Raw genomic sequence first — 25327 nt, 5'->3', positions numbered from 1 at the left:
GATTATTATCCCTCAATAAAGTACCCGTGTTGCTCGCACCTCAAACCTTTCCCCCCCCTCCTCTCTCTCCTCTCCCGTCTCGTTCCCGTTCCCCCCCCCCCTCTCCCCCCTCCTCTCCTCCCCCGGTTTCCCCTACACAGAGAAGACTGCGGCGTGCCTTTTTCTTTCCGTCTCTCACCCGAGGCGACAGAATTCGGTTCACGTACGTCGTCTCTCTTAACACCGTCATGAGGGGAGCGTTGTCCTGCATGCGCCCGGCCGTGTCCACCAGCACCACGTCGAAGGCCTGGTTGCGGGCTGTGTGGACGAAACGCAGACGGTGTCCCGTGTGAATTGACCATACGGGTGATATTAATCATTGATGGGAATGGCAAGTTGGATTCCGCAAAGAACCAAGACTCAACGGGAGAGAAGGTATTGTACCGTAGGCGATGGCCTCCGTGGCGATTCCGGCCGCATCCTTCCCGTAGCCCTTCTCGTAGAGCTGGACGACCGGGCGGCCCTCGTGGCGCTCCGGGGGATGCAGCGAGTTCAGTCGGGCATTAGTCACAGGACCCATGAGGTCATACAGCCTGACTGTCTGGACACGTCTTTGACCAGGGCCGTGTCACCTGAGAACCAACCAAGGCCCAAAAGTGGCGTCTGTTTTCAAAACCTGAGTATCATAAAATAATAAAACCCCAAACATAACAAAGACTATCTTTGGATTGAAACTGCTACTTTTATCTACGTAATGGTGATTGAGCCTGTGGACCACTCATTAAAGTATTGCAATATTGATAGATTTGCGCTATTAATAACTGTGTGTGTGTGTGTGTGTGTGTGTGTGTGTGTGTGTGTGTGTGTGTGTGAAAACAGACCCGGGGAACAAATGCTGGACAGTCTGTCTCCAAAAGATGGAAGTATGCACACTGGTCAGAATTCTAAAGAAACCAGGACTGAAAGCTTAAAGATTACCACTTAATCCTCCTGTTACCTTCACATTTACTAACATATTTTAGCCTCGGGGTCAATTTGACCCCAGCAATTAAAACCTCCAGAAAATTATTAGAATTAATATTGTTTCCCAAGTTTAAGTGTGAGGTACTTTGTGTTTGTTTGTTGACTACCTAAATAGCCCTTTAAATATATAAAAAAGTTGATATTTCTTATATGTTTGACAGTGAAAAACAGCCTGGGGTCAAATTGACCCCAAGGAACACCGACATGAAACATTGAATGGGGTCAAATTGACCCGAAAGGTAACAGGAGGGTTAAACAAGAGGCAGGTAAATATAGATCGCTGGGATACCGATTTTTAAGTTTGGCGATACCTCCACATGCATTTACTTGAAAGTAACACAAAGACGAGTGAAAAGGATTAGAGATGAGCCGCAGGAAAGAAGACATCACATCCAAAATAGATCTTCAGGTTATGTCCGTTCTGAGCCCGGTGGTTTGTACATTTAACGGTGATAAAAATGTATTTAAAAAAAGTTATGAATGTAAAAATTACGGTATGGATTGTTGTTCATATTACGACGTATTTCCGTTATCAGTGCAATGTTTGGTACAATTAATAACAACAAACTGTATATTTTACAAGAAATACAAGCTTAATTTACTGTTTTGGCTGGAATATATATTTATAGTGTTTCAATGTGGTAAAAACGGAATATAACCTATTGTCAATTCACGGTATCTTAGTGTAGTGATTTAACGGTTTTTCATTGTAAAATCTACGTACTTTTCTTACAGCGAAGGCTCTGACCAATGGTAACAGTCAGCCTCCCTGCACCTGTGATGCTCACTAATTACCACGTTTAAACAGCTGTTGTGTACTCCGCATAAAAAGTGAAAATGACAACTTCACATTTAGCATATGGTGTCCCTCCAATTAAAAAAAAATTCCTGCCATACATATATATATATATATATATTTCTTTTTCAACGACTATACTTCATCATGTGTCATCCGGTAGGGAAGTTGTTACAACAACGACAACAACAACAAAAGGCCTCATATAACATCCGTCCCTTTAGAGAGTCATCAAAATGTTAATGGTCCAACGTTGACTCGCCACAAAAGAGCCGATTAGCGAGGCTCTTTTAACGTGGGGCTAAATGTCTGTTGTTATTTTGGGAGGGAGGGAAGCCGGAGGATAATACAGCATTCATTTTAAAAAATCAGGAAAGAAACATGTGGCACTTCTTAGAAGCAGATGGTGTCTCCGTTAAAAGAGAAAAAGAAAGCCGTGCCTGCGTAAAAACAAAAATCAAGAATCACAAATGTCAAGTTGACTGAACTTGATAAAGTAAGAAAAAATAGAAGTGCGCTAGGGCTGCAACAACGAATCGATAAAATCGATAAAAATCGATTATTAAAATAGTTGGCAACGAATTTCATTATCGATTCGTTGTGTCGCGCGATTATTACGGCGCTCAATAAATCACGGAGTATAAACAAAGTTGATTTGAGCGCAGAGCCGCGCAGGAGAAACAAGAGCGGAGTGGAGGAAGAGGAGAGACGGAACGCTGCGTAGTGAGAGCCAATCAGCGCTGAGCTGCTCCTCTGTTGATGAATCTAATTGGCTGCTGCTGCTCACGTGGCGCTGGATGCGGAAGTCATTCACGTAGTCGGAGACATTCACGGAGCTGAGTGCGCCTGCGGGTGACGTTATGAACCCAGACACCAGGGCGCTACATGTCACGACGTGTGTGGCATTTCCACAAGAGTATAACGAAAACGTGGTTATTTATTCCGTGGCGGATAGCGGAACATATTTTTCCACGGAGAAAGGCAACGGAGATAAGCCACGACGCCACTCGCTGTGAGCGCTGCGCTGCGCGTGCAGACAACATTTAACGGAGCGGAGCAGCGCGTGAGCTCTGATCGGGCGCTCTTTTAATGAAGTATCGATACTAAAAATATGCTAACTCACATCGTGTTTAACGTACGGGTACTTTGTTAGTATCGCTACACCGTGCAGCGTGACAGCAGCAAATGTAGCGGACTAACATTCAAGCTAACCTAACTTCCCAAACGCTGTGGACATCTGAACGCTGATTGGCCGAGACGCGACACGTCCCATCAAAGATGTTTTATTGCGAAGAGCACCACTTCACATTTTTTCCGCGTCTCACTGCAATCTCAACGGCAGCGGGCCAGGTGAAAAAAATAATAAATCGTAACGCGTCTCTGATATTGTTCAGGGGGCCACATGGGGACCACTGCTCAGGAGAGGAAAGCTGTCAGTCTGTTTGTGACGGTTCATCACCATGGTGACCACTGCTCAGGAGAGTAAAGCTGTCAGTCTGTCTGTGACGGGTTCATCCACATGCTGACCAGTGGGTCTCCAGGACCTTTCCATGACTTTAAACCAAATTTCCATGATTAAACATTTTGTGAAAACTCTGTCTATACATGACAAAGTGAGAAGATGTAGTATTTAAACTAACAATGACATTTCCAAAGCATACCGTATATATACCGTGTAAATTAAAATGTGAATAAAACAAATTTTCATTACTTTTCCAAATATTTTGGGATTTTATTTTTTTCAATTACTTTTCTAGGCCTGCTAATAGCAATTTAAAAATTCCATGACTTTTCCAGGTTTTCCATGACCGTACAGACCCTGTTTTGAATAAAGGGTTGAGTTTTTTTGTTTTTTAATCCGATTAATCGATAAAATAATCAACCGATTAATCGATTATCAAAATAATCGTTAGTTGCAGCCCTAAAGTGCGCTATACACTACTTTTGAATTAATTATTGGATTTTGCCTATACAAATGCAATTAATCGTGATTAATCAGGGAAATCATGCGATTAATCGCAATTAAACATTTTAATCGTTGCCCAGCCCTACTTGTAAAGCGTCATTGAGTACTATGAAAAGCGCTATAGAAATTGTATGTATTATTATTAGGGCTGGGCAACGATTACAATTTTTAATCGCGATTAATCGCATTTGTATACGCAAAATCCAATAATTAATTCAAAAGTAGTGGATAGCGCACTTCTATTTTAAATGTTCTGCCATATGAACTAAAGTGCCATAAAATCTGTCAGGACATTGTCAAACGATGTTATGCAGAGACACTGTGACAGAACGCTGGAGACTGAGCGAAGCAGGGACATGATCACAAGGCAGTTGTCTGGCAGCAGCGATCATCTTTGGTGCACTATCTGTGCTCAGTGTGGTGACTTTATTTGACACATTCCACTGCTGTGCAACTTCAGTAAAGTGTCAGCAGAATGTCTCTCCTCTGTTTTCATCAGTCAGGGCATGTGAATGCAGCGCCCACTTCTCATCAATATAATGCACAGTAACTCCGAAGTAAACATCTCTCTTGTTCTGCCTGTTTTGTGATATACATGCCTAAAAGGTGCCTAATATTTCCAGACTGAAATAATATCGGCATTATAATTATTATAACTATGAGGATTTTTTAGTTGCCTATTTTGTGGAGCCCCCTCAGGACTTGGTGCCCTACGCACAGCGCGTAGTGCGCGTTGTGGGAGCGGCGGCGCTGGTCGTAGTGTACAGCATGCCCACAAACAACAATGAACTAGTGGAGGCGGCAAGGTGCTCCGTGTTGCCAGATTGGAAATGGTGAAGTATCGTAGCAAAGGCTCAACATGGTTGTATTTGGAGGATAATTATCGTGTATCTGGCAACTCTGAGATCGGTCGACCAATGACTGCTCTCTATTCTGTCAGCTCGCGCAAGAAGGTGGAACGTAAGGGAGATACCATTTCCAAAACTTGTAAGGGGTAAATACTAGTTTATGAAAACCCAGAGAAACACAAATATCTGACGAAGCAAAATCCCGGACGTTTTTGGAATCCCTGCCGGACCCATTTTTTAGGTCTCAAAAGCAGGACATGTCCGGGGAAAACTGGACGTCTGGTCACCCTAACTAACCGGCCTGCAGTCTGTAGCTCTCCACTTCGCTCTGGCATTGGTTCGCTTCTCTTGCCTTGGTTTATTCCTCCCTGCAGCGTCGTCTGCCGAAGCCTCGCTCCACTGTGTGTTTGGTTGTATGATTCGCTGCATCAACGGTGTGTTTAGCATTTAAATGATATTTAAGACTGGAAGTACTCCGGTGATAAGACAATTCATCTTGGCAGTGGTTACATATGACTTTGTTTCTGTCGACTCCGCCGTCTTTAAGAACTTTACATTGAAAATGGCCATTTAAAATCTCCGTACTCTTCTCCATGTTTGTTAAACCGCGAATGACTTTCTTTTCCGGTTCCGCAGCAATCAGTAGCAGACTTTTACAAAATAAAAGCCTGTGAGCAACAAACTTTTACAATAATAAAATAAATAATAAAACCTGCGTTAACGCGCGATAAAATAATTGTCGGCGTTAATTACCGTCGCATTGAAAATGCCGGAAGGTTATGTTTTGATCGCCGTGTATTTATTTATTTATTTGTATGCGTGTTATTCGCAAATCTCAAAAAGTATTGAACCGAATCGCATGAAATTTGGTGGGATGATTGTTTATTATCCGGGGACCAGTTGATTAGATTTTGGGATCGATCGGGTCAAAGGTCATGAACAGGTCAAAATCTTTTGCAGAACTCAAAAAGTATTGAACCGAATCGCATGAAATTTGGTGGGATGATTGTTTATTATCCGGGGACCAGTTGATTAGATTTTGGGATCGATCGGGTCAAAGTCAAGTCATGAACAGGTCAAAATGTTCTTGAATCGCATGAAATTTGGTGGGATGATTGGTTATTATCCGGGGACCATTTGATTAGATTTTGGGATCAATCGGGTCAAAGGTCAAGGTCATGGAAAGGTCAAACTCTTTTTTTTCCATAGCACGATACATTTGTCCAATTGGCATGCAACTAATGCCAAAATGTTCATAATTCAATGCCCAATCTTGTGATATGCGAAGGTATGCGCTCTACCGAGTGCCCATTCTAGTTAATTGATGAGTTAACGCAAGATTAACGCGTTAACGTGCCCAGCCCTAATATATTATTATTGAGCAACTAGTAGCAAAGGAACAACATGCCAAAGTGAATCTGTTGAATAGACTCTTTTGTGAACAACTGGAGTTAGCAGACACAACTTCAGTGTGTTACATTCTTGGTTTCTCAGCAAAGATAATAAAGGGAATATTATTTTTTGATTAACTGGGTTTATTTCTTGACACACTAGTTGGCCTTTTGCAGGTTAAAAAAAACGAAGAAATGTGCTTTCAAAAATTGCATGAACGCTTTAGGGGCTGCAAAAGAAAATGTAGTTCATTAACTGAGGAAACGCTGCCAATCTGATGCGCAGTCGCCCCCTAGTGGTCTGACGCAGCCGATCCGGGTGACGCTATTGAACGGCAGATTGTGGTTGAACAGAGTTTATTCCAGGAAAACTGGAGACAGAGTATGACAACACAGGAAGTGGTCTCACCTCCTGGGCTGGGAGCGACGGTCATCCTCACCACTGCCGACTCCTGAAGAGAGACAAGACAGAACATGTCGGAAAAAAATAAAATAAACCGTCCAAATGAAGACCGTCAACAACATCAGTCCTGTACCAGTAGCTAGAAAAGACACACTGTATCACACTGATCAAAGAGACTGGGGAGGCTGGATGCATCACACGCGGAGTCAGACTCAATTAACCTTGCATTAAAAAGAGGGCTCGATAGACTGGCGGCTGGCGGCGGCGACGTCGAGCCTTTCATCTGGGATTTCAGTTACGAGGCCGGGCCAGCGTGGAATTTTCACTGCGGCTCAGAGGATGAGGGATGAGGCTGAAACGGACCGAGTGGCCGTGCCCTCCCCTCTCTGTTTATCTTTTTCCTAAATGCAATCATCCTCCTCTCCCACCATTGCAACCAGTTCGCCACGCACACGCGTACACACACACACAATTTTAATCCCCGCCTGTTTTGGTAATCCCTTACAAAAACTCAGGGAACTTTCTCTTTGGCATCAATCCGTCTCTCCCGGCAACCAAATGAACACACACACACACACAGTGTGGATGGTCACACAGGGACACGCACACCGGACGATGGACAATGACGAAGACGCTTAACGTGCTGGCGCAGACGAAAGATGAGGCTGCGTGATGATGGATGAGGAAGATTAGGTGGAGAGGTCAGGAGGTGCCCGAAGCTTGAGGATGGGAGGGCGGGGGGGGGGGATTTCGTCCGCTCCTGCGTGCGCCTCCACGGACGTGATGAGGCCCAAGAGGCAGCCGGCTGAAAGGTGCTTCTGCATCGGCAGCCCAACAGCCTGCCGTCCAGGCGAAAATATGGTGACACAGGAGAAATAGGAGCTCGTGGATGGACTCCTATGCTTCCTGCGCGCGCACACACACACACACACACACCTGTAAAACTGCCTCGTTCAGCAGATTTCAAAAGGCAATGTGATAGCGGTATAACATTACGCCGCTGGGTCGCACTCAACCACAGATTGCAGACGATTTTAGGGGCTATATACCTTTAATATGCGATTAAAACAGCATGCCATGATGAGCCCGGCCATGGCTGGGATGTAATGCACGGGTTGATCTCCATGGCAACCATGCCACTGCACAGATGTGTAGGGAGTGGTCTTGAGAGCCAATGAGAACGGGGGATTTGGTGTGCTGCCAGGCAGATTACGCCACCACTGTAGGGTGGCTGTTCCCCACTGTGCTGAAGGCAAAATTATGTCTTATTAATTGATGGGTCAATAATGTAAAAAACGGAGTATAGTTTGCCAACGCCCCGATGAAATGTTTAGGAGGCAGCATGCAAGAAAACACCGCTCACAGATATGCTGAGGTGACAATGGCATTCCAGCGGTGCCTCTCACGACTGCTCATCTTCCCCATTCCCAGCACTCCCAGCACTCCTCCACACAATTCTCTATTCTGCAGCCCCCCCCCCCTCCTTGTTATCCCCCCCTCTTAGCATCAGACATCTCACAAGAGCACTCACATGGCTGCTCCCCATCAGGAATGAGTCTCATGACAAGCAGCTGGTAGCTTCCGCATGGGTTCCTTTCCATGCCACAGAGCTGCAAAATTATTAATCAAATCATAATTCATGTCTGGTATTTCCTTGATCTGCCGCCAACCAGTCGAGGTTTTAATGGACACGAGTCCAAAATGTCTCCAAAAGACATAATAAATAAAAAAATTGTTAAAGCTCTCCACTGCAGCCATTTGAGAAAGCCCCCAATTATGTTTTTAGGTTATATGATTTTGCAGCCAGGGATTTCCCTAATCCATTCTCAATAACGTGCACGGCTGTCCGATGGGACACTCCATCATCAAACTGGCCTTGAAATCTGGAGCACAGCCAGACTGACTACAAAAACATGGAATTTGGCTAAACTCTTGTCATGAGGCGTTAACCAGAGGCGAGGATCTTCGGGATCTTCGGGATATTCGGGATCCCCCATCTGACAGACTAATATCCCCGTGGCCAATATCATATTCCTGGGTGATGGGCATGGGGCCACATCATCACCCTCCAGTGGTCTGGGTCAAGAGCCTGAAGTGTCCGAGGGGATAAGAGGACAAGTCCCACTGCCTCCACACGGCAGCCCAGTCCAGGTGCATCATCACAGAATAAAACCAATTAATGTGTACAGCTAATTGAAGCTGAGGTTTAAAAAAAATGTAAATTAAAACGGTTTAGTTTGTCTGGCTGGTTCCAGGGTGAGTTAACAAACGGGTCCTTAATGTTTTTGTTACGTCATCATCTGCGCGTGAGAGGAAGTTAAGTTTGCAACCAACAACAAATAACAAATAAAAACACATTTAAGCACAAAGCTGTTAACCAGTTAACTTCGCGCAAAGCAATTGGAAGACATACTTGCCGGGGACTGTTTGGGGCTATACGTTTACGTTCCAGTTTGATGCTAACAGCTAAGTTAGCCACCCATGTGCACACGCACCCGTGGGTGTGCACGCCGAGCACGAACCAAACGGAACCGAGCCAAAATGTCAAAGCCCCGGTTCACGCGGGTACTCACAGACACGCTGGGGCTGGAGGTGGTGCTCGGCGTCGGCGACCGCTGGACGGTGACCAGCGCCATGCCGGCTGCTGCTGCTCACGCCTCCGTCACCTCGGCGAGCGCAGCGCCGATACCAGACATCTTTTGGGGCAGCAACACACGTACAGTGCGCCGTGCGGTTCCTCCCGCTGACCCTGCCGTCAAGCTCAACAGAATCCGTCAGCGTGTCCGGTCTTTACCTCTTTTCAAAATAAAAGTCTGTATTCCTTGAGCGTTGAATGTCACTGAACCAAATGTTTTGTTAAACACTGTATTTGAGGATTAAGATATCACTCGGTATTTACATGTCTTTCAAATTATTCATTTGCTATTTTGTATGTTTTTGTTGTTGGCCAATAATAATCCACATGGGCTTTTAAAGAGGACGATTATACGCCTTTATTTTGACAATTACCGTTCATAGCTGTCCAGTGTTTTGCCAGTCAGTGTAACACAAGGATGCACATGCGCAATGGCGACCAGCTGTCAAACAGGCCGGCCCCTTGAATACACACTGCCATTCATACTAAGGTCACCAATTGATCAAATAAACTGACGATAATACAAATCAATGGGACAGTTACTACAAAATAAAAGCAGACATGGAAAACAGGACTTAAACCTAAAACTTAACACAATCGACGAGACATGACAGTACCCCTCCCTCTAGGGACGTCTCCAGACGGCCCAGGGTTCTGTGAGCGTTGTGCATAGTAGTCTGTAATCAGGCCCTTGTCCACAATGAACCTAGCCGGGATCCAGGATCGCTCCTCAGGACCGTACCCCTCCCAGTCAACCAGGAACTGTTGGCCCAGACCCCGACTCCTGACATCCAACAGTTTTTTCACCGTGTAGACGGGACCCCCGTCCAACATCCGAGGAGGAGGCGGTGGTTTAGCCGCCGGAACTAGGGGACTCTCCTTGACGGGCTTGATCTTTGAAACGTGAAACGTGGGGTGGACCCGGAGGGACCTGGGGAGGCGGAGACGGACAGACACAGGATTAACCACTTTGGAGATGGTATAGGGACCCACAAACCTGGGAGCCAGCTTCTTGGAGGTCACACGAAGGGGTAAATTCTTGGTGGATAACCAGACGTTTTGCCCCGTCTTGTACTCCGGGGCCGGATCCCGTCGTCGATCGGCCATCCTCTTCATCCTGGCCGCGTTGCGAATGAGGGCCTTCCGAGCTGCCGCCCAGACCCGGTGACATCGGCGGATCAGTGCATGAGCCGACGGTACATGTACCTCCTTCTCCCCCTCCGGAAACAGGGGGGGCTGATAACCATAGGCACCCTGGAACGGAGTGAGTCCAGTTGCCGAGGTAGGGAGGGAATTGTGGGCAAACTCTACCCACATCAGACGTCGACTCCAGGAGGCCGGGTTCTGGGACACCAAACAGCGTAGGCAGGTCTCCAACTCCTGGTTGAGTCTCTCCGTCTGCCCGTTGGATTGGGGATGGTACCCAGAAGAAAGGCTCACCGTGGCTCCAATGAGAGTGCAGAATTCCTTCCAGAAACAGGAAACGAACTGTGGGCCCCGATCAGACACTATATCCCTGGGAAATCCATGCACTCGAAAAACATGTTGCATCATAACTTCTGCCGTTTCTTTAGCCGAGGGTAATTTAGGTAAAGCTACGAAATGTACCATCTTGGAAAAACGGTCAACTACCGTCAACACGGCAGTGTTCCCTTGGGACACCGGGAGTCCCGTAACAAAATCCAGGGAAATATCCGACCACGGTCTGCTGGGGATGGAAAGGGGATGCAGGAGTCCCTTCGGAGACGAGGATGAAGTCTTGTTCCTTGCACAGGTGGGACAGGCAGCAACATATTCTCCCACCTCCTTCTCCATGGCCGGCCACCAAAACCTCTGCTTGATCACAAACATAGTCCGCTTCACCCCAGGATGACAGGTAAGCAAGGAAGTGTGAGCCCAGTGAATGACCTGTGACCTCACCGTCTCCGGCACGAACAGCCGGTCCGGAGGGCAGCCACTAGGTGCTGGAACCTCACGATTAGCCTGCTTGACCACAGTTTCTATCTGCCAAGTCACCGCTCCAATCACACGGTTAAGTGGAAGGATGGGTTCCGGCTCCTTGGCATTAGATGTGTGAGGGAATATCCTAGACCAGGGGTGGCCAACCAGTCAGAGACTAAGAGCCACATTTTTTACTGTGTTACCGCAAAGAGCCACATCATACACATATGTGTGCGCGCGCACACGCACACACACACACACACCTCTGATCAGCCAGATTTATTGTAAATGTCACACACCAACATGATGAAAAACTGTACCTGCTTTTCTGCCTGGCTTTTCAAAGCGACCAACTTGTTCTTGCGAAGTTCCGTCCCTTTGGAAATTCCTGTTCGATGTTAGGGTGGAGTGAGCTGAAGTGACGCTGAAGATTTGAAGCTTTGAAATGCGCTAATGCTGCGTGACATATAAGGCAGATCGGCTTGCCATTACGTTTAACAAAAAAATATAAACTCTCCCACTCTGGCAAAAACGTCCTGTGTTCTTCTTCATATTTTCGTTTGGCTGTGCTTTTTTTCCCTGCCATTTCAAGAGGTAACTTGACGGAAATTGTTTACAACACAAATGATGGCACACCAAAGATTCTCTCGTCGCTCGTTTGACGTCACTCAACCAGGCTTACATGGTCAGTGTGCCATCTAGCTGTAGGGGGAGTGAATGACAGCGCCAGCCAAGCATTTTTGACGCATGTCATGTGACAGCTCCTGAAGAGCCGCATGAATCTAGTTAAAGAGCCGCATGAGGCTCGCGAGCCGCGGGTTGGCCACCCCTGTCCTAGACAGTGCATCAGGCTTGATATTCTTGGAACCAGGTCGGTAAGATAACGTAAAGTTGAAACGATTAAAAAAATAGAGTCCATCAAGCCTGCCGAGCATTCAGTCTTTTAGCCTTTCTGATGTATTCTAAGTTTTTATGATCAGTCCAGACTATAAAAGGGTGCTCGGCTCCCTCCAACCAATGTCTCCATTCCTCTAAGGCAGCTTTAACTGCTAACAGTTCGCGGTTTCCTACATCATAGTTCCGCTCAGCTGAGGAAAACTTGCGTGACAGGTAAGCACAGGGGTGGAGTTTGTTGTCGCTGACCGAGCGTTGGGATAAGACAGCCCCCAACCCCTCGTTGGAGGCGTCCACCTCCACCACAAACTGCCGATGAGGATCAGGCACGATGAGGATCGGGGCGGATGTGAACTTCCTCTTGAGGTTCTGAAAAGCGTCCTCCGCCTGGGAATTCCACTCAAAATGTTCATGATTAGAAGTCAGGCCATGCAAGGGGGCAGCAATAGAGCTGAAGTTCCTGATAAAACGTCTATAAAAATTGGCAAAACCCAAGAACTGCTGAACCTGCTTCTTGCAGCTGGGTGTCGGCCAATTAGTCACCGCACTGACCTTAGAAGGGTCCATCTTGATGCTGTCCTCCTCAATGATGAAGCCCAGGAATGACACCTTGTTGACATGAAAAACACACTTCTCAGCCTTTACGTACAGCTGGTTGTCCAATAGCCGCTGTAGAACCTGTTCCACGTGCTTGATGTGGGTTTTCTCATCAGGAGAGAAGATCAAAATATCATCCAGATAAACAAACACAAACACATTCAGGAAATCCCTTAACACATCGTTTATGAGGGCCTGGAACACAGCTGGTGCGTTAGTGAGGCCAAACGGCATTACCCGGTACTCGTAGTGTCCCGTGGGGGTATTAAACCCCGTTTTCCATTCATCCCCCTCCCGAATTCTGACCAGATGATAAGCGGCAGTTCCTTTTTTTTTGCGCAAACAGAGCAAAGCAAAGAACAGCTGGACTGCAACGCCTGCAGTTCAAATGTTTGCGGACTCCTCCTGTTGCGATAGCAGCACTTAACCTTGCAGAAGCAGGCAGCGCTCCTCCCAGCCCGATAAGGCGGACAAAGACGGCCCTGTGAGCAGAAGGAGCCCCGCGTACGGTCAACAAACACGTGACACGACCGCAGCGAGGAAGCACCGGCTGGAAATCTGTTCCCGACGAGGCGAAGAGAGGAACGCACGTCGATTTGCAACGCTGACATTTTAAGAGGTGCATTTAGGCGTGCTTTAAGAATCCAGATGGTTCAGAGCATATCTCAATCTTGGGACGCTGCGACCTTTGCGAGTTGTGCCGCTGCAGATAGTCCCCCAAGAACGAGAGGAACAAAAAGGGCATCGGCAGCATTCATCATCTTTCCAAATATCGATTTAGAAGAGAACAAAAACCTAAAGTTTCCTTTTCAAGTGTCCTTGACGGTCAGTGTCAGTCCTGAGGCAACAGTGTGTGGCCGAGCTTCATTATTGCGCTGCAGTGACGCTACTCTTCATCGGTGTGTGTCAGTGGGTAAAGAGAGGCGTGTGTGTGTGTGTGTTTAACCGAGACGTGGACAGAGAGAAGGAGGGAGAGATACGGGTTTTGAGTCGTCAACCGAATAAGAGTGATACATCAAGACGGCGTGAACATATGACTGCACTACAAAACAAGCTTTGTTGTATTACCTAACAGATAAGTGGGACCACATGTCCTTCTCGGCACTATTGGGGTGTGTTAAAGGCTCGCTGGAGTGATGTCACCAAGTTTCAATTTCCATACATGTGTGACATTGCATCAAACCTTTTACAGTGCGTTTCACTTTGGGTTGAACCCCACCGTGTTCCAGCTCTCACGCACTATAGGTGCGCCGCAAGAGGCCCTCGGCTCAAAACGGAAATCATTATCATATGGTGTGTGTGGGGATTCAGTGAGGTCATGTTTTCAGACCAGCATAATATCGTGAGCAGGATTTCTCAAAAACGTTTGGCCTCATCCTCATGTGTGATGCAGGAAGTTCATATTAAAAACAAACATGTTTACTACTTTCCTGTGCTGTAACAGTTGTATCGTAGATTCAGGATGAGCACTTTGCTACTACCCGCCCCGAAATGGTTTTGCTCCACCAGAAGGTCAAAAAAATGGTGAACCCCAGCCAGATACCATACGCAAGACAGAGGACACACTAAAAGTTATTACCTTCGCATTGAAAATGTGTATTTATTTATTTATTTGTATGCGTGTTATTCGCAGAACAAAACATTTTTTAAACCGAATCGCATGAAATTTGGTGGGATGATTGTTTATTATCCGGGGGCCATTTGATTAGATTTTGGGATCAATCGGGTCAAAGGTCAAGGTCATGGAAAGGTCAAAATCTTCTTTTTACCATCGCACGGTCAATTTTTATCCAATTGGCATGCAACTAATGCCAACATGTTCATAATTCAATGCCCAATCTTGTGATATGCGAAGGTATGCGCTCTACCGAGTGCCCGTTCTAGTTCTTTCCTGCGACTACGGCTTATTTAGAGACGCAATTGTTCACGATGCCGTCGATAAATCGCCTCTCTGATAATAAGGCTTCTTTAGCAAATGCATTCAGAAGGAAAAATGCTTTAGCCTGATCGTAAGTGCACATTATCCTGCTGTGAATGAGCTCAGGACCGGAGACGTTGACCCTGCTAACGACTCTGGACCGGTGGGAGCCAGAGCAGCTTTTTCCTTCGGATGCAAACTCTGGCTGGGCTCACGTTCTGCGACAGAGATCCAAGACACGCTGGAATGAAATCCGAGAGGGATGCGGGGCAACGGCAAAAAAGCCAACGGGTGAAGAAAAAGAAAACGACGCAATAAGGAAGTTGAATCGGCCCCTCGGACAGCCCGACTCTGCCCTAGTGCAAGCCGGAGTAAGGACTCCAAATGACCCGTTATGTCGGGTTTGTTCAAAGCGTTCCGTTTGACTCTGTATCCCAGTCTCCTGAGAGGACACCGACATGTCACTCAAAACAGTCCTTAAGTCTGACATGAACACTCCAGTGTCCTAGTCAGTGGTAACTTATGAGTTATTACTGAGAACAATAAAAATAAAAAAACAATAGGCTGTTTAGATTGTACGTAAAGATTTTGAGCGGTCCACAAAAGTCGCCCCAAAGAATCCATGAACAAGGTGGAAAGTCTGTATAGACCGATGTTCCACTCGCTGTGTATTGATCGTGTGCTGCCGTCTCCACGGACATGACCGTAAGGTAGGGATTACATCGGAAGTGATAAAAGACGGCGAAGACAAAGTCCCCGTGTTCGGTAGCCGCTGGCTCGAAGCAAAAAGCACTCAAACAAACGATTAACTCTTTGTCCCGTGTCGTCTGTAGATTTCATTCTGGAGAGGGCCTTGGCCCAGGACACAGCACGTAGACCACCACCTGGGTCCTCCACACACATGCACCATAACAGCGCGGACGTCCTTGTCCTTTATGAAGCTGCAGATACGCACACATCAAAAGAAACCACAAAGTCATGCAAATCAACTCCGTGGCATCAGTGGACTCGCGCAATATTGACAAAAGCGCACACGAAGACATCATTTGTTCGCAGAATGAAAAACTACAATGGAAAACCTATATTTAAAGTGTAAGTACCCTCGAACTGCTGTGTGAAAGGTTCTTTGTATTTCAAGGGCAACACACAAAAACGTAGAAATTGGTTCCCAAATTACAAAAACACGATAGCTTTCACATTTTGTATTTTCTCTTTGACATTAACTGCTGTATTATAGTTATTAAACTTTCATCGTTTAAATCACAAATCAAAACCCACCTGTTCAAAACTGCTTTTAATGTGTGATTGTGTGCTCTGTACATTCTTATTTGCTTTTATCGTTTGTTTTTATTGTAATTTTTAATGCATAGCTTTTAGGATTTTTTTAAATTATGTGTTGTAAAGCGTCTTTGAGTACTATGAAAAGCGCAATAGAAATTGTATGTTTTATTATTATTATTGAGCAACTAGTCGCAAAGGAACAACATGCCAAAGTGAATCTGTTGAATAGACTCTTTTGTGAACAACTGGAGTTAGCAGACACAACTTCAGTGTGTTACATTCTTGGTTTCTCAGGAAAGATAATAAAGGGAATATTATTTTTTGATTAACTGGGTTTATTTCTTGACACACTAGTTGGCCTTTTGCAGGTAAAAAAAAAAGAAGAAATGTGCTTGCAAAAATTGCATGAACGCTTTAGGAGCTGCAAAAGAAAATGTAGTTCATTAACTGAGGAAACGCTGCCAATCTGATGCGCAGTCGCCCCCTAGTGGTCTGACGCAGCCGATCCGGGTGACGCTATTGAACGGCAGATTGTGGTTGAACAGAGTTTATTCCAGGAAAACTGGAGACAGAGTATGACAACACAGGAAGTGGTCTCACCTCCTGGGCTGGGAGCGACGGTCATCCTCACCACTGCCCGACTCCTGAAGAGAGACAAGACAGAACATGTCGGAAAAAAATAAACCGCACAAATGAAGACCGTCGAACATCAGTCCTGTACCAGTAGCTAGAAAAGACACACTGTATCACACTGATCAAAGAGACTGGGGAGGCTGGATGCATCACACGCGGAGTCAGACTCAATTCACCTTGCATTAAAAAGAGGGCTCGATAGACTGGCGGCTGGCGGCGGCGACGTCGAGCCTTTCATCTGGGATTTCAGTTACGAGGCCGGGCCAGCGTGGAATTTTCACTGCGGCTCAGAGGATGAGGGATGAGGCTGAAACGGACCGAGTGGCCGTGCCCTCCCCTCTCTGTTTATCTTTTTCCTAAATGCAATCATCCTCCTCTGCCACCATTGCAACCAGTTCGCCACGCACACGCGTACACACACACACAATTTTAATCCCCGCCTCTTTTGGTAATCCCTTACAAAAACTCAGGGAACTTTCTCTTTGGCATCAATCCGTCTCTCCCGGCAACCAAATGAACACACACACACACACACACAGTGTGGATGGTCACACAGGGACACGCACACCGGACGATGGACAATGACGAAGACGCTTAACGTGCTGGCGCAGACGAAAGATGAGGATGCGTGATGATGGATGAGGAAGATTAGGTGGAGAGGTCAGGAGGTGCCCGAAGCTTGAGGATGGGAGGGGGGGGGATTTCGTCCGCTCCTGCGTGCGCCTCCACGGACGTGATGAGGCCCGAAGAGGCAGCCGGCTGAATGATGCTCTCTGCATCGGCAGCCCAACAGCCTGCCGTCCAGGCGAAAATATGGTGACACAGGAGAAATAGGAGCTCGTGGATGGACTCCTATGCTTCCTGCGCGCGCACACACACACACACACACACACACACACACAAACACACACACCTGTAAAACTGCCTCGTTCAGCAGATTTCAAAAGGCAATGTGATAGCGGTATAACATTACGCCGCTGGGTCGCACTCAACCACAGATTGCAGACGATTTTAGGGGCTATATACCTTTAATATGCGATTAAAACAGCATGCCATGATGAGCCCGGCCATGGCTGGGATGTAATGCACGGGTTGATCTCCATGGCAACCATGCCACTGCACAGATGTGTAGGGAGTGGTCTTGAGAGCCAATGAGAACGGGGGATTTGGTGTGCTGCCAGGCAGATTACGCCACCACTGTAGGGTGGCTGTTCCCCACTGTGCTGAAGGCAAAATGATGTCTTTATTAATTGATGGGTCAATAATGTAAAAACCGGAGTATAGTTTGCCAACGCCCCGATGAAATGTTTAGGAGGCAGCATGCAAGAAAACACCGCTCACAGATATGCTGAGGTGACAATGGCATTCCAGCGGTGCCTCTCACGACTGCTCATCTTTCCCATTCCCAGCACTCCCAGCACTCCTCCACACAATTCTCTATTCTGCAGCCCCCCCCCCCTCCTTGTTATCCCCCCCTCTTAGCATCAGACATCTCACAAGAGCACTCACATGGCTGCTCCCCATCAGGAATGAGTCTCATGACAAGCAGCTGGTAGCCTCCGCATGGGTTCCTTTCCATGCCACAGAGCTGCAAAATTATTAATCAAATCATAATTCATGTCTGGTATTTCCTTGATCTGCCGCCAACCAGTCGAGGTTTTAATGGACACGAGTCCAAAATGTCTCCAAAAGACATAATAAATAAATAAAAAATGTAAAGCTCTCCACTGCAGCCATTTGAGAAAGCCCCCAATTATGTTTTTAGGTTATATGATTTTGCAGCCAGGGATTTCCCTAATCCATTCTCAATAACGTGCACGGCTGTCCGATGGGACACTCCATCATCAAACTGGCCTTGAAATCTGGAGCACAGCCAGACTGACTACAAAAACATGGAATTTGGCTAAACTCTTGTCATGAGGCGTTAACCAGAGGCGAGGATCTTCGGGATCTTCGGGATCTCCCATCTGACAGACTAATATCCCCGTGGCCAATATCATATTCCTGGGTGATGGGCATGGGGCCACATCATCACCCTCCAGTGGTCTGGGTCAAGAGCCTGAAGTGTCCGAGGGGATAAGAGGACAAGTCCCACTGCCTCCACACGGCAGCCCAGTCCAGGTGCATCATCACAGAATAAAACCAATTAATGTGTACAGCTAATTGAAGCTGAGGTTTAAAAAAAATGTAAATTAAAACGGTTTAGTTTGTCTGGCTGGTTCCTATGGAAGCCCGTTTCCGCCACTGTGAAAAAAAAATTAACATCCTGTAAGTCATAATTATGAGATACTATCTCATAATTATGACTTAACTATCTCATAATTTCGACTTACTATCTCATAATTATGAGATACTATCTCATTATTTCGACTTACTATCTCATAATTATGAGATACTATCTCATTATTTCGACTTACTATCTCATTATTATGACTTAACTATCTCATAATTTCGACTTACTATCTCATAATTATGAGATACTATCTCATTATTTCGACTTACTATCTCATAATTATGAGATACTATCTCATTATTTCGACTTACTATCTCATTATTTCGACTTACTATCTCATAATTATGAGATACTATCTCATTATTTCGACTTACTATCTCATTATTTCGACTTACTATCTCATAATAATGAGATACTATCTCATTATTTCGACTTACTATCTCATTATTTCGACTTACTATCTCATAATTATGAGATACTATCTCATTATTTCGACTTAGATACTGACTGAGGGTGGGGCGTAACAAAGCAGAGCAGGGAAGCTGTGTTGAAGAAACAGTGAACCAGGTGAAGTAAAGATAAGGTTTGTGCTAACAGCAACTACCTTGTCACTGTACCTGCAATACAACCTTCGCAGATAAAAGCCAATGAGAGGCGAACGGCCGCTCAACAACTTGTAGAATAGCGTTATTTTCCGCTATTTTGACCATGGTGTCTCGGTAAATTGTACTTCACCACAGCGCTTTCGCCACAACGCTGGTTAAGCTAGCAGCAAATCGTTGTCAAATAAGCTAAAGCTGTCTGTATGTGGCCTACCTGTTCAGCTAACAGTTTGTATCTTAAAAAATGGCAAATTATTGTAAACTCAGCTACCGGCTGAGACGGCAGCCCCTCTCTCTGCCTCCGGTACCTGCACGCAGGTAGCCTACACGAAAACGCAACTCTGTGTTTTGATGTCAGCGATTTGGTATTGTATTGACATTTTAAGTTTGTGTCCGGCAATATATTACTACGTTTATGTATAGACTTTGAGGTAAACGTTACTGTTATGTTTAAAATAGTCTTCAGTTCTCATCCTCTTTTGCATGTATTCTTTTTAATGAATATATTTTTATATAAAGCGCTTCTTAGTAATGAAAAAGAGAGGTTTACGAGAGGATGGTTCATGTTGTTTTTTAATTGAAAGGTGAAAGTTATCCTGACAAAACTACACTTACACTATACATAGGGTACTTCATAGGTCGTCATACTACACCGTATGATTGCATTTCCAAATGTTGGCATGCACCAAGATTAAGAAAAATGTATTTGACCAAGACTTCACTGCAGTTACAGCAGCAGTCTGTCCTGAAACTTAGAGCGAGTGCCTCAGACCTCAAACAAATATTGAGTGACTCGCCTTTTTATATAAGCTACATTTACAGTATACAACCTGTATGATTCAATGCCTTTCACATTTATATAAATATTAGCCATGGTGCATTGCAGAACACAGTAGTGGTGTCACAGATTTGAATATGATCCCTGTACAAATGCAAAGTTACAATGCCACTTCTCTCACAAAATAACTCATCTGTAGCCCAAGACTCTTGTTGTGTATATATGATGTATGTATGATGATATCATCCAATAACTTTCCTTGTAATACATGCTCACAGGATGGATAATCTAAGTGACTTCTTGAGACAGAGAAATGTTCCTGAGGAAACAATAGAGACCCTGTTGAGACTCCGCCCACTCCTCCTCCCCACCACCATCTGCCTGATGGATCGTGGAGGTCTCCATCGTGGAATATGCCTACTATGAACTATTCATACACTCTGTCATATTCATTGAATGTATTTTAACTCTAAATCTGTCCTTCTGTACACATTACAGTACACAAAGACCTCCCGCCACACCAGAAGTTTTTTCCCATCAGCAGTCGGGCTCATCAATGGAGCCCGGGTCCCCCACTGACTGACTGTCACCCCCAGGACTACCTCCTCTTCTTCCTCCTTCCGCTCTCCTCCTTCTTCCCCCTCCTTCCTCTTCCTCTTCCTTCTCCTTCTTCTTCCTACTCCTCCTCCCTCCTCCTTCTTCTTCCCTCCTGGAGGCCTCCTCCACACACGTCACATGTAACATACACTTTAACTTAAACACACGTCTCTTGAAACACACACCTAAACACACACTTAAACACTTTAACGTTATTTGTTTATATTCGTTTATCTTTATCTTATTTGTTTATCTTTATTTATCTTTATCTTATACTTAAGTTAATACACACTTTGCACTGTTGCTGTCGCGTTGATTGTTATTTGTCATGTCTAATGTTGCACCTTTCGCCAAAAAAAATCCTCGTTTTTGTAAACATTCCTGGCAATAAAAAGTTTCTGATTCTGATTACATCTATTGTTCTGTCCATCCTGGAGAGGGATCCTCCCCTGTTGCTCTCCTGAAGGTTTCTTCCCTTTTTTTCCCCCTGAAGGGTTATTTGGGAGTTTTTCCTGGTCCGATGTGAGGTTTTGGGACAGGGATGTCTTTGTGTAGATTGTAAAGCACTCCGAGACAAATTTGTAATTTGTGAAATTGGGCTATACACATAAACTGAATTGAATTGAATTAAAGAACATTTTTTTAGGAAAAGTAAACGAAGGTGGATGATGTAACTTGTTACGAACAAAATGTAATTCATTTGTAAATATGACTAGATTTGCCTATCGGTGGTGTTAAATTAAACAAAATTAATAAAATCAAAGTACACCAGCAATTCTATTCCAAACGCACTTCAGGTGTCTTGCGCAGGCCGCTGTCCATGGTGCTGAATGATTGACACCTCAGGCTCTTCCCAAGTTGTATTACCTGACCTGTCCTCTGTCCATGGTGTTGCCGATTGTGTAGACAGTGACGGTGCATTCATAGGCAGGATGGATAATTGCTCAGGGCAAAAGGAAAGCATTGGTCAGCGCTGTTCATGAGTGGAAGTGCACCCGGCAACGTAGGCCTATATATTATTATCTTTTGCTGGTTACTCGCCATCCTTGCGGATGGTCAGTTGTTATAAATATTCATGTTAGTGTTAGTAGTATCCTGGTCTTAAATAGGTGACAACAATATGAGGCGTTGTACTCGGTGAAATGCGCATATATTTGCGCACTGGTCGTTTTCTTGCGCAGACCGACGGATTGCCTTCCGCATGCCCTGTATGTAAATGTGCAGATTAAGGTAGACACAGTTTATGAATTTCATCAAATCCTCTTGGGTTCGTATCTCTGTGTAATTTGGGGTGTGTATGTGTTCAGCATAGCTACCTGTGTGCTCGTGCACACGTGTTCTAATTATTTCCAACTGACAAAGACAGGGAGCCAAGCAGACACACAGCAGCGATGATGATTTTGTGACTTGATATATTTGACCAGATTAAAAATAAACACCTGAGACCCAGTGCTGCTTCCTGCTTAATTGAAAACGCCAAGAACACAAAGAAGAGCATCATAGGCGTAACCAAGCCAGCTACATATCGATGCATCTGTAATACCATATGGTAACAATACAGTAAATACATTTTCAAAACATTGTCAATAAAAGAACATGACACAGTACTGGCTACATAAAGTTGGCACCATATACACTGTAACAGGAATACATTTTTCAAAACATTGACAGTAAAAGAACATGACCAGCAAAAGAATTTTTTGTAAAGATTCTTCCACATATTCATATCTTCCCTTTTTGTGCAAATAACAAAAAACATTGTTCGGTATCTGAACTGTGTAAGAACAAATGTACTATATACACGAATGAGAAAAGTATGATGATGCTGTAGATGTGTGGATATGTCTGAGGATTTAACCAATAGATTCATAGACAAAATGTTTTTTGAGTGACTAATCCTGAGAGTTGAATAGATAAGCAAGTGATTGGTGCCACAGTGCTCTTTTCATCACACATTACTTACATTCTCCCAGAGCAAGAGAACACTGAGCAATCACTAATTCTTCTATTTTGATATTAGATGTTTACACTACTTACTTTAGGCATATTAGTTGTAATAAATCTTACAATGGTCAGTCTGCCAACGATGTCCTTCACAATGGGATTGAGCCTTACACTTAAGTGACTTTAACTGATGCCAGCCAAAATGTAACTTTTGTATTAATGCCTTTACATAACAAGCGCTTCACTAAAAAATAAACTGAAAACTAAAAGCATAGTTTTCAAAGACCCTGATACTTAAAAGTGCCAACAAAAGTTACTTAAACATACATTTTAGCCCTCCTTGATCTCCACTGGCGTGATGCTATTATGTCCTCTGTTATGCTAAACAAATGATCTCGGTAAGGAACAGGAAAGTTTGTCTTTCGAGCTATCTTTTGAACTATTTCAATCTTATGCATGGTTTTACATGAGGACGCTTGGTCACTGACATTATACAAGGAAACAAGCAAACGAGTTTGCATTGAAATGTGTATGAATACCATAAACACACACACACTCCCTGGACTAGATTAGATTATGTCCATTACCCACACATTAGATTCCAACACCTTGTTCATCTCGGAGCTGAAGTCAGGGGAGCTGTCATAATGGACTGACAGCTTCAGCACACAGCCACAAGTATGGGCCACAGGTCTTCTCTGAAAGCCTTGAATCAGAGTAAAGTCAATAATAATGTCTTTCCCAGGAATAGATCTGACCCTGTGCAGAACCTGAGGAACAAACACAGATGCTGCATATCAGCATTCCTCAAATATGTGGTGAGGTACTTCTGAATGTCCTTCTGGTGGACATTCATTGTCTCTGGGAAGGAGAGAGACTTCACAACCTTTCTCACAGTTGGTTGCAGGGTTTCGTATACAGTTGTGAGGTCCTGAAGGCTGTGTCCGGTGCTGAGTATTTTTGCCCATTGTTCAATGACATAGGCAGGCTCTTGAACAAGCCTTTTGTAGGCGAGCTCCTGGAGGATTTCATTGACATTGCTGGCTGTTGGTAACCTTCTGCAGCTGTGGTTGTCTAGGATCTCAATTAATTCTTCTTGGTCGACGCTGTTAAAATCTGATCTCCATGATTCAAACACTGTACGCTCAGACTCGGGCATGTATTTGAGGAAATTCTCCACGACATCGCTCTTCGCATATCCAAAAGCAGCTTGCTCCAATATGACAGGTGCGATCTTCACAGGAAGATATTTCTCCCTCGCCCATCCAAAAGCAATGATTCGACCAACACTCTCCCACTGCTGCTGTCCAAAATCATGCCTTAGAAAAGGCACTTTAAGAGCATTTCCCGTTGCACATTGGTCGTAGAATTCACTCCAGAATTCTGAGAGACAATCTCTCACAACTCCGCCATCATCATACCCCATCTCAAGTGTTCCATCTGGCAGAACAAGCTGGATTTTGATGTCAACATCTTGAAGTCCATCATCGCAGAAATGTGCCATGAGCTCTCGCAGTACCTGCCCTCTGTGAACAACTAATATTCTCTTCACCCTCTCACTGGATGATATGGTTTGTGGTGAAACAGGCAGTGTATCATCCAAATTCTGTTGCTCATTTTCAGAAAAGTCTCCGACAAAAACAACGTTGCTGCTCTCAAAAGCATCCTCACTCCCACCCTGTGTGGAATACAGTGCAAAGTCATAGATAGATAGATAGATAGATATATACTTTATTAATCCCCAAGGGGAAATTTGTCGAGTCAGTAGCAGCAACACACAAGAATAAATAAAAATAAAAACACAAAATATAAGAAGGGTTAGGGTGATCTGGCAAGAGGTGAACTGTTGTAGAGCCTCATAGCCGTCGGCAGGAATGTTCTCCTGTATCTGTCCTTGTGGCAGCGGAGCGTGAGGAGACGTCTGGAGAAAGTACTCCTCTGTCCCTGTAGGAGGTGGTGGAGAGGGTGGTCCGGGTTGTCCAATATGGACACCAGTTTCTTCAACGACCTCCTCTCCACCACCTGTTCCAGGTGCTCCAGCTGGCAGCCGATGATGGAGCCAGCCTTCCTAACCAGTTTGTTAAGACGGCTGGTGTCACCGGCTCCGATGCTGCTCCCCCAGCAGACAATGGCAAAGTGCAGCACACTGGCGACAACCGACTTGGAGTGCTTCCAAGGAATATCACTTCAGGGTTGACCGTTTCAAATGTAGCAGATGGCGGCGCTGTAGCAACACTGAGAGAAGAAGGGGAAGACGGATTCTGAGAGCTCACCTGTCTCTCCAAAGATGGAGCTAAACCTGCGCTGTGACTGTGTGGACTGTCCATTATTTTCTTCTGTGTGGTCAAATAAAACCTAAGAAGAGGGAGCTTTGTGTCAATGTACAATTGTCCAACTGTAATTACATTGTCAACCATCACCTCTTGGTAATCTTTGAGATCTAACTCAAAATCTGTTAAGGACCCCAGACTATTTATATTGTCTGGAAAGAACAGGCCAATTGCTTCTTGAATCAAATCCCTTTCTGAGCATCCTTTGAAACATCGACTTTTCTTGTTCCACCTCCTCGTCTGGCTCTCACTTGCTTGAAAACCTCTTTTTCATTATCATAATGCATCCATCCTATTTCTATTTTTCTCATCGTCTTCAGAGCATTTCTTTTCTGAGATGGATGTGAGCTCCCTTCACTCGTGCTGCTGCCTCCTTCGTCAAAATGTTTTCTTTTGGCCAATTTTTGTTTCAGGCGCTCAAAAAGCTTTGATTTCCGAGTGTTGCTGTGGCTGTTTTCCTTCCGCTTACAAAATCCTGACACTGCTAGGCGATCACCATATGATGGCAGATAAGTCTTTAGTTCTTCATCTGTCATCA

The 25327-nt window shown here is 45.0% G+C and overlaps 1 protein-coding gene and 1 long non-coding RNA gene across 9 annotated transcripts in view; one reads left to right on the top strand and one right to left on the bottom strand.

Moving 5' to 3' along the window:
• Positions 1-25327, bottom strand: part of LOC130211110 (signal recognition particle receptor subunit alpha-like) — a 60997-nt gene that overhangs the window by 32958 nt on the left and 2712 nt on the right. For 2 of the 8 annotated variants that reach the window (XR_008834931.1, XR_008834929.1), the window contains exons 2-3: positions 16273-16316; positions 6413-6455 (exon numbers count right to left, since the gene is read on the bottom strand). Coding sequence is in view for 2 of the 8 variants with exons in the window: in XM_056441737.1 (XP_056297712.1) it covers positions 207-297; positions 424-559 (227 nt within the window). In the remaining 6 variants the exon portion in view is untranslated. The other 6 variants (XM_056441737.1, XR_008834933.1, XR_008834934.1 and 3 more) reach the window with 6 other exon arrangements.
• On the top strand, positions 23427-24827 carry LOC130211114 (uncharacterized). The gene is made up of 2 exons (XR_008834938.1): positions 23427-24415; positions 24491-24827. It is a non-coding gene; the product is annotated as an uncharacterized LOC130211114 (long non-coding RNA).

The sequence above is a fragment of the Pseudoliparis swirei genome, chromosome 20 (assembly GCF_029220125.1).
Source record: "Pseudoliparis swirei isolate HS2019 ecotype Mariana Trench chromosome 20, NWPU_hadal_v1, whole genome shotgun sequence".
Taxonomy (NCBI): Eukaryota; Metazoa; Chordata; class Actinopteri; order Perciformes; family Liparidae; genus Pseudoliparis; species Pseudoliparis swirei.
The sequence above is the reverse complement of the archived record's forward strand: the minus strand, read 5'-3'. Positions and strand labels throughout refer to the sequence as shown.